General features: G+C 40.9%; 1 protein-coding gene across 1 annotated transcript; it reads left to right on the forward strand.

Annotated features, from left to right (window-relative positions):
* Positions 1-8,078: 8,078 nt before the first annotated feature.
* wnt16 (wingless-type MMTV integration site family, member 16) lies at positions 8,079-12,962 on the forward strand. The gene is made up of 4 exons (XM_080191721.1): positions 8,079-8,173; positions 8,267-8,490; positions 10,155-10,444; positions 12,498-12,962. The coding sequence occupies exons 1-4, from the start codon at positions 8,079-8,081 to the stop codon at positions 12,960-12,962; spliced, it is 1,074 nt and encodes a 357-aa protein (XP_080047847.1).

The following is a 12,962-nucleotide window of genomic DNA, read 5'->3' on the forward strand; positions in this document are numbered from 1 at the left end:
AACTGGCTGATGCAGGTGGAAGTGAAGAGTTTCTAACACACAAGATTCCAAAGGTTTTGAATCATCATCTGCAGATGGAAAAAATATTCAGTGATTTAAATATCCAGGAACCCCCATAGGCTGCCTTGCCGCTGGAGGTCAGTTCAATGATAGGAGACTAAGGAAAGAGACTTCCAAAGGATACTGAGAGACTCACCCCCTTATCGATTTGATTTATTACTGTCACCTGTATTGGGACATAGTGGAAAGTATTGTTAAACAGCTTGGAGGAGTGTAGGATTTCATCTAAAAGGTTACATATCTGATGAGTGCATGGCTTTAAGTATAAACATGGCATGGGGTTTTTGGTTGTGTTTGTTAGTTAACGGGGAAAGTACCTTCTCTGTAATTTACTGCATTAATTGCCTATTAAGTAATGTCCAGTTGATGTTGATTTTAGAAACATAGAAAATAGAAACAGGAGTAGGCCATTTGGCCCCTCGAGCCTGTTCCGCCACTCATTTTTGATCATGGCTGATCATCAAATTCAATATCCTGATCCCATCTTCCCCCATATCCTTTGATCCCTTTAGCCCCAAGAGCTATATCTAATTTCTCCTTGAAATCACACAATGTTTTAGCCTCAACTACTTTCTGTGGTAGTGAATTCCACAGATTCACCACTCTCTGGATGAAGAAATTTCTCCTCATCTCAGTCCTAAAAGGTTTACTCCTTATCCTCAAATGATGACCCCTAGTTGGTTTGTTACAGTAAAGGTCTTCAAATGAGAAATCTTGTGCGCTTCTGTCAGGCACTCAAAGATTTATATTTCTTTGTAAAAATGATCATAACAATCAAAAAAATGAAATGGAAAGGGAAGGCCATAGAGATGGATTTCATAATTCTCAAACAAGCTAGAAATTCTATAAGGATGAGAGACATGAAGAGATGGAAACTGATTGGACATCTGCTATGGGTCAGAAGGTAAAAAAGGTTTATGAAATGGTCAGTCAGAAAAAATATTTCCATAGATTAGTAAGTCAGTAAAAAGATGCAAAATTTAAGGTCATCACCAAAAGAACAAAGGGAGATCAGAATTTTTTTTAATAGAAGATTTTGAGGACATGAAATCCCTATCAGGAACCATAGTTGAGGCAGCAGTCAAAATAAATTTTAAAACGGAAGGGAATAAATACTTGAAAACAAGAATGAACGAGTAAATAGGCAAAAGTGTGGGACTCAAATGAAACAGCATCAATTCAATGGGCCAAATGGTCTCCTGTTGGGCTGTAAAAATTCTAGGAGCAAGTGGACAGAGCACTTTGCATTGCAATAATGTACAAATAGTGAGAGTGCACAACAAAAGATGCAGTTGTTATGAATGACTTCAATTTACCAGGTATAAACTGGGAAACCTACGAATTTTGAGTTGCAACCATTTTATGGGCAAAAAATGGGTGGCCATAAATTGGAATTCTCCTTTCAAATTAGTTTTTAACCTAATCTGTAGTATAAAGTTTGTCTTAAACTGAATGGATTCAAGACATTGGCAAACAGCAAAGGTCCATGAATTTGTTCTCAAAGATGCTCTCTGTACCACTGTTCACACAACCACCACAGTTGCTGGAGCTATATCTGGAAACTATCAGCTTCAATGATACTTGGTGCCTTCAACTTTCAATTCGTTACGACAATTAATTTGAAACAAGAGCAAAATTGAATGATAGAGCAGACTCGATTGGCCTACTTCTGCTCCTGTGTCAATTGGAATAAAAACAGAAGCACTGGAAACATTCACCAGGTTTGACAGAAATTGTAGAAAGAGAAGCAAAGTTGATATTTCAGTTTGAGGACTTTTTACCAGATTTAAATTGACAATTTGTTCTGAGTACCGCAAAGTAATCAGTAGCAAACTTTCACTATAAATGGAGTATGAAATCCAATACCGAACATTTTCCACTTCCCATGCCATCTATCATCAGGGAGTTTTGGAGTGAATTTCCAGTGTAGCAGCAGAATTATAATGTGCTTTCCACGGTAAATTCCCACCCACTGGAAAATGAATTGGATCCATCCAAATCCATGACATGAGAATCTTGCAGTTTCTCACCTTATTTAGCTGAATTAGTTTCAAATGTAGATTCAAGGGAATGGAAGGGCCATGTGTTAAGCTTATGCAATATCCAGTCTTCTCTGTAATTTGATTAGTATCACTCTGCTTTATGTAGACAAAGTTGTAAAGATCTTACATTATAAATGTGTATACTATATATCACAGAATGTATCAATCTAGTGTACAACTAATTTGCAACAGTACTCTTAATTGCAATTTACATGTTATATTTATTTGGTATTGGATTTTATTCTCAAATTTAAAAAGACACGCAAACAAACATAGCAGGTAATCTGATGAGTGAAGTTTATATAAATCTATTTTAGTAGTTAGCTTTCCCTTTCTGAGTCAGAAGCTGGTGGATTTAAGTCCAAAGCAGTTTTGAAAATAATCTGAATGCCAGAGGTGAGTTAAGAGTGACTGTCCTTGACATCCAGGCAACATTTAACTGAGTATGGCATCAAGGAGCCCTAGAGTCAATCGATAGCAGGGGGAAAGCCCTGGTTTGGTTGGGGTCATACCTGGCACAAAAGAAAATGACTATGATAGTTGGAGGTCAATCATCTCAACTCCAGAACATTACTGCAGGAGTTCCACAGGGTAGTGTCTTAGGCCCAAGCATCTTCAGTTGCTTTATCAATGATCTTCCTACCATCATAAGGTCAGAAGTGGAGATGTTTGCTGAAGATAGTACAATGTTCAGTACCATTCGAGATTCCTCACAAAGGAAAGCAGTCCATGTCTAAATGCAGAAAGACCTGGACAATATCCAGGCTTGGGCTGACAAATGGCAAGTAACATTTGCGCCACACAAGTGCCAGGCATTGACCATCTCCAACAAGACAGAATCTAGCCATTGCCCCTAACATTTAATCGCCTTGTCATCACTGAATCCCCCACTCTCATTCTAGGGCTTTCCACTGCCTAGAAAGGCAACTGCACTAGCCTTATCAATATTGTGGCTGCAAGAGCAGATCCGAGGCTAGGAATCTTGCATGAGTAACTGAACTCCTGACCTTCCAAAGCCTGTCAAAGATCTACAAGGCAGATATCAGTAGTGTGATGGAATACTCTCCCTTTTCCAAGATTAGTGCAGTTCCAACAACACTAAAGAAGCTTGACACCATCCAGGAAAAGCAACCCACTTTATCACTACCCCTTCCACAAATATTCATTTGCATCATTGACGCACAATAGCTGAAGTGTGTACATCTACAAGATACACTGCAGGAGCTCACCAAGCTTCCATAGACCGCACCTTCCAAACCCATGACCACTATCATCTTGAAGGACAAGAGCAGCAGATAAATGGGAGCAACATCACTTGCAAATTCCCCTCCAAGCCACTCAGCATCCTGAATTGGAAATGTATTGTCCTTCCCTCACTATTGCTGAGTGAAATTCCTGGAACTTCCTCCCTAACAGCACAGTGGATGTCCCTACAGCACATGAACTGCAGCAGTTCAAGAAGGTGGTTCACTAGCACCTTCTCAAGGGCAACTGGTGCTGGGCAATAAATGCTGGCCTCCTTGAATGAATAAAAACAGATCAGGTCATCAGGCAGAATTTGAGCCTAATTAAGATAAAACGTAAGAATATAAAATAAATGAAACATTTTTAGTTTTCTGGTGCAATTGTCCATATTACATGTCTAGTGTTATCCTCTTGGTAGAGAAGACTAAATTCAGACTTTTAATGCACAAATTCTACTTTTATGTTTTCACATTACACTGCTTATATACATTATTAGTATTTAAAATATGTAACGGTCTAGTAATGTATTTGCAAAGGCTGCTGCAAAGTAGCACATAGAAAACACTTTTAGTTGCATTAAATTATAATAAAATAGCGCTTTGCAATAGAAAACGAATGAACCGAACCCTGGCTGATATGAAAACCTCATGAATTGGTGTCGCCTGAATTCGAAGGACTCGGATGGTAAAAATAAAAGAAATTCGTCCCCGCAAAATGTTGTCCGGACGTTTCTGCGGGGCATTCAGTCCAAGACCCTGTCGAAGTTGGAGAATAAGGCATGGATAGCACACGGGAACAAAACTTCCCAAAATGTGACTAAACCTTATATGGAAATAGCGTTAAACAGATCGACGTTTGTCTGGACTGGAGAGACTCCACTGAAAATTGGTTCAGCTCTCCACATTGAGATGTATCCTGCACTCCTGGCAGCAGCTTGTTAGCGACTTTATTATTGTTAAATACATTGTCTTCGTCATTATTGCATGGGTAGTAGTTACACTGGCTGGTTTCAGCCGAAAGGCTTGGGCAATTATCGACACTTATTCTGATTTAGAATCAATTCTTCGGTTCATATGATCCTTTCCAAAGCAGTGGGTAATGGCGTTACGCTGATTTAAAACAAGAATAACCTTGCCATGCGGCTTACTTCTGCTAATGTTCTTGGTCCCCTAAGGCGCTGAAATAGCGAGGCTAATCTTTACTGCAGAGTATTTCGACAAAGGAGGCGAAAGAGAATACGCCCACCACGCCGCCGTTTAAAATAACAGTTATGTCAAATGTAGTATGTTCATTAACAAGTATGCGCCAAATGCCATTCCTTGAAGTCCTATTAATACGAGTAAAATATTTTCAATTTCATTCCTAGGGCAGATGGTCATGAAAACAACAATCTATACTCCTGCAATAAAATGTTTCTCACTCTTAGTGTTTAATATTAAAATGGACAGCAAAAGTTAAACTGGTTCATATTTCGTTAAATGTTAGAGTTACCCTAAACTTTGAATAGCCCATAATGTGATAGCACTGAAGTACTAGCCAGAGATTCTGGCGTATATAGTTATTTAAACTACCAGCAGGCGTTTAACATGCAATGACTATAGAACTGTAATTCTTTGGAATTTAGACTGACAGATCTAAGGATGACGTTCCTAGATATTTCATTACCTATTGTTCCTAAGCACCAACATTCAAATGTATTAGAAAAGAGAGAACACAATAAATTGGGCTCAGTTTAAGTTCAATATAAGTTAATTTGCGCTGATTCAAATAATTTATTAAGGGATTACTGAGGAGAACGTATACCTTGCCAATTTTGTATATTAGTTCATCCGAAGAAACAATTTCTGGAAATCAAATTTAAATCGCTTAAGCCATCGGCGCAACAAAACAAAAGCTACACTGATGATTTAGGATGTTTGATGATTCTCCTACCTGCATGGTTCACGTGTATGCTTTAACCATGGCGTGTTATGCAAAACATTTACATATATATATAAATATAGAGAAGCAGAATTCTGGAAGTCTGATAAATGCAAGCAGTCTTTTCACTTCGAGTCACTACTTTAACTGAATGTATATTTAATACATTGCAACATTTGCCTAGGGAGAAAGAAAATTGTACCATTTTTGACAGCACAATTCTCTTTTCCGATTATAGTGTTTAAAAAATAACAAAATCGGCTACTTTTGTATCGTACCCTGATTAAATTACATCGCTAACAACGTTTACAGTTGGAATCCGGAACTATATATTAAAATACAACTGGACGATCCGTGATACTCGAATAATATAACAATATGCACGTATTAGAAGTGGTTACCTAACGCATTCAGATTTTATTACCGGTTTCAAATACTACTGTACACTCTTCTTCCCCTTCACCCACACCCCAGTTCTCTCATTCGTCCTTAACTGCAGCTGAAACTAATTTTAAGCCTTCATTTGAAATAACGCGAGTGCTTCACTCCACTTATGACTCCTCTTGTATTCTTTGAGACAAATTGATTCAGTGAGGTTGGAAATTCACTGTAGCATCAAGTCTGCCTCTCAGATGTGGAAGACTCCTTTGTTGCCAAGCAATCACTTACTCATCACTAATGCGTTATAAGACAGAATCAACCAACTGCAACATGTGCGCCAAATTCCTATCTTAACTAAATGGAAATGAACAAATGTATCCATGATGTTAACTCCGAGTTACACAATTTCAGAATTAATTTCAAAATTAAGAACAAATCCGTTTTTTCTTACCAAATTGGAAACATTAAGAAGTGAGATGGGCAAGTATTTCAACTTTTAAAAAAATCACAAATGATCTGCCTATTCGCTTTGAGACTCTCATACTGAATCACTTTGGCAGAATAGTTCATGCAGCCTTAGGTACATCCCTCTGTGTTGGTGAGTGGAGAGATTGATCAAGAAATGGGGATCACACTAAAACCATATTAGGGAAAACAGATGAAAGACAAACTTGGGGGATTGAATTAAAAATCGCAAACTCTTCATACGAATGTTCAGTAACAACCCCGTTCTGCAGTTGGTGGGTATTTTATGAAGCCTGGAACTACTTAATGCCCAAATATGTGATGACGGTGTGGTCTAAGCTGTTCATCTGTTGGAGTAAGAAAGTGTATGAGGTGAGGATTGAAGGGTTAGGTATTGATATTCCAACTGCCGAATGAAATGGTGAACAAATCAAAAACGCATATAATTTAAAATACGTCAGCCTTGCAAGCGTTCGGTTTGCTCAACTATTGCAAACGTTCTATAAATCGAAGAAAATTATTTAGAACATGCATTGGAAATATGAGGCACCGTTAACCACAAACGAACTAACGCTGTGGACACTTGATAGCGACCGTCATAGTTCAATCGAACTTTACCAGTTTAAGCACCACATTGTCATTCAAAAGTTAATTCGGATTTTAGACTTTAGTAAGTACTAATTTTCATCGTCAATATTGATCAGACTACCACGCCGGCACAATCAGTGAAACTGATGCTCGCAAACTTCGAGGGAAGGATGAAATTGGAAGAATGTCACTGCACTTCATAATTTGAAGTTGGTTTTCCGGCTAAAACTCTAGATAAAATGAAATCAGATGTTTTGTAGAAATGTTCCGCTGGCCACATTTAACAGACCACGTGGAATCAACCACACACATGAATTAAACTTTCGATATATCGATTGAGCTCTCGGTATTTACAAAATATATTCCCAACAAAATTTGTTAATGTACATGACTGTAACAGCTGACATTTCATTCTCTGCTCACTTGTTAAAAAGAACGCTTCCACCAACCCAGAAAGTTTATCATTTAGAAAACACAACCCGTTATCATCTTATCTATACTCTGCCCTAGCTCTGCAATTTTGAAACGAGTGGGGTAATTTTTCCAAAGCATTTTTGCATTATCATTGTTTTCGCCTAGAACTTGTACAAGATTTCGAGGGGCATTGTTTTACATTAAATATTATCAGACAGTACATCATTTCGACAGACTTTTGGATGTCACTTGTTGCAGTCAGTACTGTATTCCGCCCTTTCGAACTGGAACTATACAGAGTGAGTCGGCTGCAGATTCTTCTCATTCACCGAAATAACTATCGAGGTGAACAGAGTGGCTTCCGGTAATGATATTCTGGTAAGGAAACGTGCGGAATGTATGGTGCAGGAACCAGTCTGTGACCGAGTTCAGATTTTAAGAACATCAACAATGATTTCAGCGGTAATTGAGCTTGAGAGGGTCTGTCAAACAGCTTACTGCCGCCCGCATCAGGACTGAAGCTCCCTCGTGGGTCGGGGTTACACATTAAAGCGGGCGAATTAGATTAAACACACACCACTTGCTCAGAGTCACAAGGCAAAGCAACCAATCGCCACACTGGTCCATTTCATTTTAACCTGGCGTTCGCCCAATGGAGAGTGTAGGTGGGCGGGATCCCAGGGATTGGCAAGTCAGAGGTAACAACACACAACGCCGAATTCGCCCTTTCACAAAGATTTGCCCCAAATGTTGTGTGTGTGTGTGAATTTGTTATTCCGAATCTATTTCACACTCTTGTCTCTGAAGAATCCTGTTTTGTCAAACCTCACAGGGATTACAGCATGGACAGAGTGGCCACTCTGAAGGATAATCTCCTTACACTTGCAACAATCTGGGCCGATTTTCAATTACATTAACAACCGTGACACCTTCGCGTGACACGAGTTAATAAATGATTCCGTCATGGAGAAAGGGGCTGCTTTTGGATTATTTCGCTACTGCGAGTTACTCGCAGTCATCCTAATACTCTTTCCCTACTGCTGCCAAGGAAATTGGATGTAAGTAAATCGTTGAAAAGAGATTCGTTTTGTTTTGTGTATGTGATGCACTGTTTGTGTCAGCGATGTGCCTTTCTTATATGCTTACAACAGGTGGCTAGGAACGGTCAGTGGAGCTAATGAGAGGATGAGCTGTCTCGCTTTGCCACTTTCAAGCAAGCAGAAAGATCTGTGTAAAAAGAAGCCCAACCTCTTGCCTATCATCAAAGAGGGAGCGCGCATTGGTATCTACGAATGCCAGAATCAGTTCAAATACGAAAGGTGGAACTGCTCTATCACGAATGACTACTCTGTATTTGGCTACGAGTTAACCAGTGGTAAGTCAGATGCACCAAACTGTACTTCGCATTTGAACACCTGGATTGAAATCAGTATTCAATATTTCAAGGATGCGAGGCGGTAGATTTGAAACTGAGATGAGGAGGAACTCACCATCTCGCAGAGGGTGGTGAATTTGTGGAACTCGCGGCCCCATGGTGCCTCGGCTCATTGAATGGTTTCAAGAAGGATAGGTATATTTCTAATAAAATAAAAGGATAAGGGGACATGGGGAACTGGGGAGGAGGTGGACTTGAGACCAGGGAGAGATCAGGCATGATCTGATTGAATGGCAGAGCAGGCTCGAAGAGGTGAATCTGCCTTACTTCTGCTCCTAGTTCCTACGGGGGAAGAGCCCGAAATCGTTGCTTCTGATAATTAAATGGAAACATAAAATCGCTTCGAACAAATCTAGTAGTAATTGTACAAAAGCAAAAATGCAATTGATCCATTACATGTCCCACATGCCCGCGGAATACAGCAGCTGTTCAACACACCCCCATTGGCTTTAAATTAAAACTTTGGTCGTAATCACGAACTTTACTGTACTCTCAGGGCAAGTGTGTTAACTGGACTGCCTTGTGGAACATTAAATAAGTAATTCTGCTCAGCGAACAGCTGCAATAGGCTGGTGAGCAGGTTATTATGTAGCTTCGTCAGAATGTCCCCATGTGGTTTCTGTTAACTTTCTCAAGAAGCGCTTTAACCCTGAGCAAATGTTGTGATGCTAAATGTTTCAGAACACTGGGAAAGGGGAAAATTCTAAGAAAAACAATTCAAGTAAATTTCAAATGAACATAAGCAATATTTCAGCTCGGAAAACAGAGTATATGTATATATTTTTTTAAACCGAAATCTACAGGGCATTTGACATTTAAAAATGAATTCATGACATTTTACTTATTTCCCTGTGGGATACACATTAAATTTTACTTTATGAAGTCAATAAATGTGAATTTAATTCATTTTAATAGCACACACTGCACCTGTCTCAAGTATCACGACCAATTGTGAATTCTATGTTACACAAATAATGCAGTATATCGACTAACGAAGGTGAACTGAGAAAGGAGGCTTGCTTGGGTTGGATAACGAGAGGTGAAGTTTTTTTTCTCCAGGTTACAAAGTCGCTCTTCCTAATCGTTGCTGAATCAGAGGCTGTGCTCGGTTCAATGCCTAGCCCGCAGCTGGGGAAAGGCAATAATGAATTCACGTGAAAGAAGGAGTGTTTGATCTCTATCATCGTCCAGCAGTGTGTGCAGGAAGTCACCAGAGCATATTTCAAGCGAAGTGGAAATGGGAGATCTGCAGGCTGGTGGTCAAGGTCCTTTAGTAGCTGCCGCCTGCAACCCCCCCCCCCCCCCCCACATGTAAACTAAGGGCCATAAAACAAATCATTTATCATTTGTTAAGTATTCATTGGGGGGAAACACGCTAACCTACTCACCCGACACGTGTATTGGAAATGAGAGTTACTGACCCCTGTTGGTGCGCGGGAAAGAGTAAATGAGCGGGAAATTTGCCAATTGCTTCAAAATTCGGCGCAAAAGCGGCGTTATAACTGGGCAGAGTTGGTGATAAGTCTTTTTTAAGATGTTTCCTCTCGGAGAGGGGGAACGATTCCTTTCCTCCCAGTGACTGTGATCTCTCTTGTCTCTCCCAGGTACTAAGGAGAGCGCCTTCATCCAGGCGGTGATGACAGCGGGTCTGGTCCACTCGCTCACCCGCGCCTGTAGCGCCGGCAACCTGACCGAGTGCTCCTGCGACGCCAGCCTGCGGAGCGGCGGCTCCGCCGACGAGGGCTGGCACTGGGGCGGCTGCTCGGATGACATCCACTTCGGCACGGCGTTCAGCCGCCGGTTCATCCACTCGACCGAGAAAGCCGGGGAAGTGGGACCCGAGAAGGAAGCTCGCCAAACCATGATCCTGCATAACAACGAGGCTGGCCGGCAGGTAGGGAGGAGAGAGTCTGCCTCGCCAAATTAAACAGGCGCCACTGACAATTATACAGCAGGATAATAAAACAACACAACTGTTATCTGATGGCAACACTATTATCTAATGAAGGATGCTGTTTTACAAAAAAAGATTTGATATGATTTATTATCACATGTATTGATATGCAGTGAAAAGTATTGTTTCTTGTGCGCTAAACAGACAAAGCATACCGTTCATGGAGTACATAGGGGAGAAGGAAAAACGAGAGTGCAGAATGTAGTGTCACAGTCACAGCTAGGGTGTCGAGAAAGATCAGCTTAATATAAAGTAGCTCAATTCAAATGATGGCAGCAGGGAAGAAGCTGTTCTTGAGTCGGTTCGTTCGTGACCTCAGGTTTTTCTATCTTTTTCCCGACGGAAGAAGGTGGAAGACAGAATGTCTAGGATGTGGGATCCTTAATTATTCTGGTTGCTTTTCTGAGGCAGCGGGAAGTGGAGACAGGAGTCGTGGACGGGAGGCTGGTTTGCCTGATGGAGTGTGCTTCACCCACAACCCTTTGTAGTTTCTTGCGGTCATGGTCGGAGTAGGAGCTGAACCCAGCTGTGATACATCTGGAAAGGATGCTGTCAGTGGTGCATCTGTAAAAAATGTACATATTTTAACTTGGTACCTCATGCAGGAATTCACCCCACTGCCACCTCCCCACCCCCACGATTCCTAGTCTAGATCTAGTCCTACATGAGGTTCATGAGTCTCAAGGAATGGGTAAAGAACAGCAAGATCCCGCACTCATTAGATGCAAGTTAACCAACCTGTGCACTTGTCACATAGGAACCCAACTCTTCTGCTTTCAGGCAGAACGATATCACTGCTCTAGCGGCCACTCCTTCCAGGCTCCTGGTTGTTAGCTCAGCCACCCACTCGCCACCACTGTCTTGAGAGGGACTGGAACTCTTAACCACTAAATCAAAAGGCTCAATCCAAATGTGAGTGGGTTTAACAGGCTCCCATTCCATCTGGATGCTATACATGGATGCTGCTGATGTCATTCAGTGTGTACTCACAACTTGGAATATGTGATATATCGAACCCTAGAGATATCTAAAAATTCCATTGTAAACAATGAAGGGACATAACAAACTGGCTGAATGGCATGTGTTGTGATTAGAATTTGTATTTGTTACTTATAATGAAAAGTAAACAAGAATTCAATCCGCTCCTGCGAAATTTATCTTATTAAGCAAAACATTGAGAATATGTGCATTGATAAATTTTGCAGTTATGCCTTTATTATATCAACAATACATTAATCTGTGAATGCTTCAACAGTGTAATCAACAATTGTACTAAGATAAACTGGGAGTTTCCTGTTCAGGGTGTGCTTCGTGTCACTTTTGCACTGACCTAAGACAGTGCCAGTCTAACTGGCACTGGAGGCCCTGCTCTGATTCCAGGGCACATTATAATTACAGAGTGAGCCATAAATGTAGAAGGCACTTTTGCTGATCATTAATTCTCAATTAAAATGTAATGTAAATTCACCTGTAATCTACTTTCGAGGCCCAATTTGCCAATGGTGCCAAATGGAGTGACATTTTCCTGATGGTTTGGAGCAATTTCCTGTCTTGAAACCTGATTTACGCTCCAAGCGTTGATGTAAGGCGTTCAATTGCAACAAATTTGAATGTGAATGCGCCTAAACTGAGGGAAGTAACAATTTCACAACTTTCGAGTTTGTACATTCTCATCCCAGCTAAGTGTAGTGCAACATTTCACGATTTCATAAAATCATCTTTTCTAATATTTGACACTCCTGCTCATGTTGCAAAAGTAACAATTCCTAGCGCAGAAAACACACAATAAATATTATTTTGTGACGGGGCAGTGAGGCACGGTAAACAGTATAACTCCAGTGACTCATGTGTTGGAGACAGTAATTATTGTATAACCACAAACTCGAAGTATTTAAAATGACTGAACTTTCCTGGTTGTTTTAATTAACTTATTTCTTGGGCTTTTTTTTTAAAGATTCTAATGCTAAAAGTATCTTTTTGTTGGCTCCGACAGGCGGTGTCCAAATTGATGTCTGTGAACTGCCGTTGCCACGGAGTGTCTGGCTCGTGTGCTGTGAAGACTTGTTGGAAGACCATGTCTTCCTTTGACAAAATTGGCCAATTCCTTAAAGAGAAATACGAGCACAGCGTGCAGATCCTGGACAGGTCCAAGAAAAAGGTGCGACGCAAAGACAAGGTGCAGCGAAAAGTGCCCGTGAACAGGGAGGATCTAGTGCATATTAAAAAGTCACCCAATTACTGTGTGGAGGATAAGAAGGTGGGGATCCACGGGACCCGCGGGAGGCAATGCAACCGCACGTCGCCCGCCGCTGATGGTTGCAACTTGCTGTGCTGTGGCCGGGGATATAACACGCACGTAGTTCGACATGTGGAGCGGTGCGACTGCAAGTTTGTATGGTGTTGCTACGTACGCTGCCGGAGATGTGAGACCATGACTGATGTGCACACCTGCAAGTAG

The sequence above is a fragment of the Carcharhinus amblyrhynchos genome, chromosome 6 (assembly GCF_965287045.1).
Source record: "Carcharhinus amblyrhynchos chromosome 6, sCarAmb.v2.hapA, whole genome shotgun sequence".
Lineage (NCBI taxonomy): Eukaryota > Metazoa > Chordata > Chondrichthyes > Carcharhiniformes > Carcharhinidae > Carcharhinus > Carcharhinus amblyrhynchos.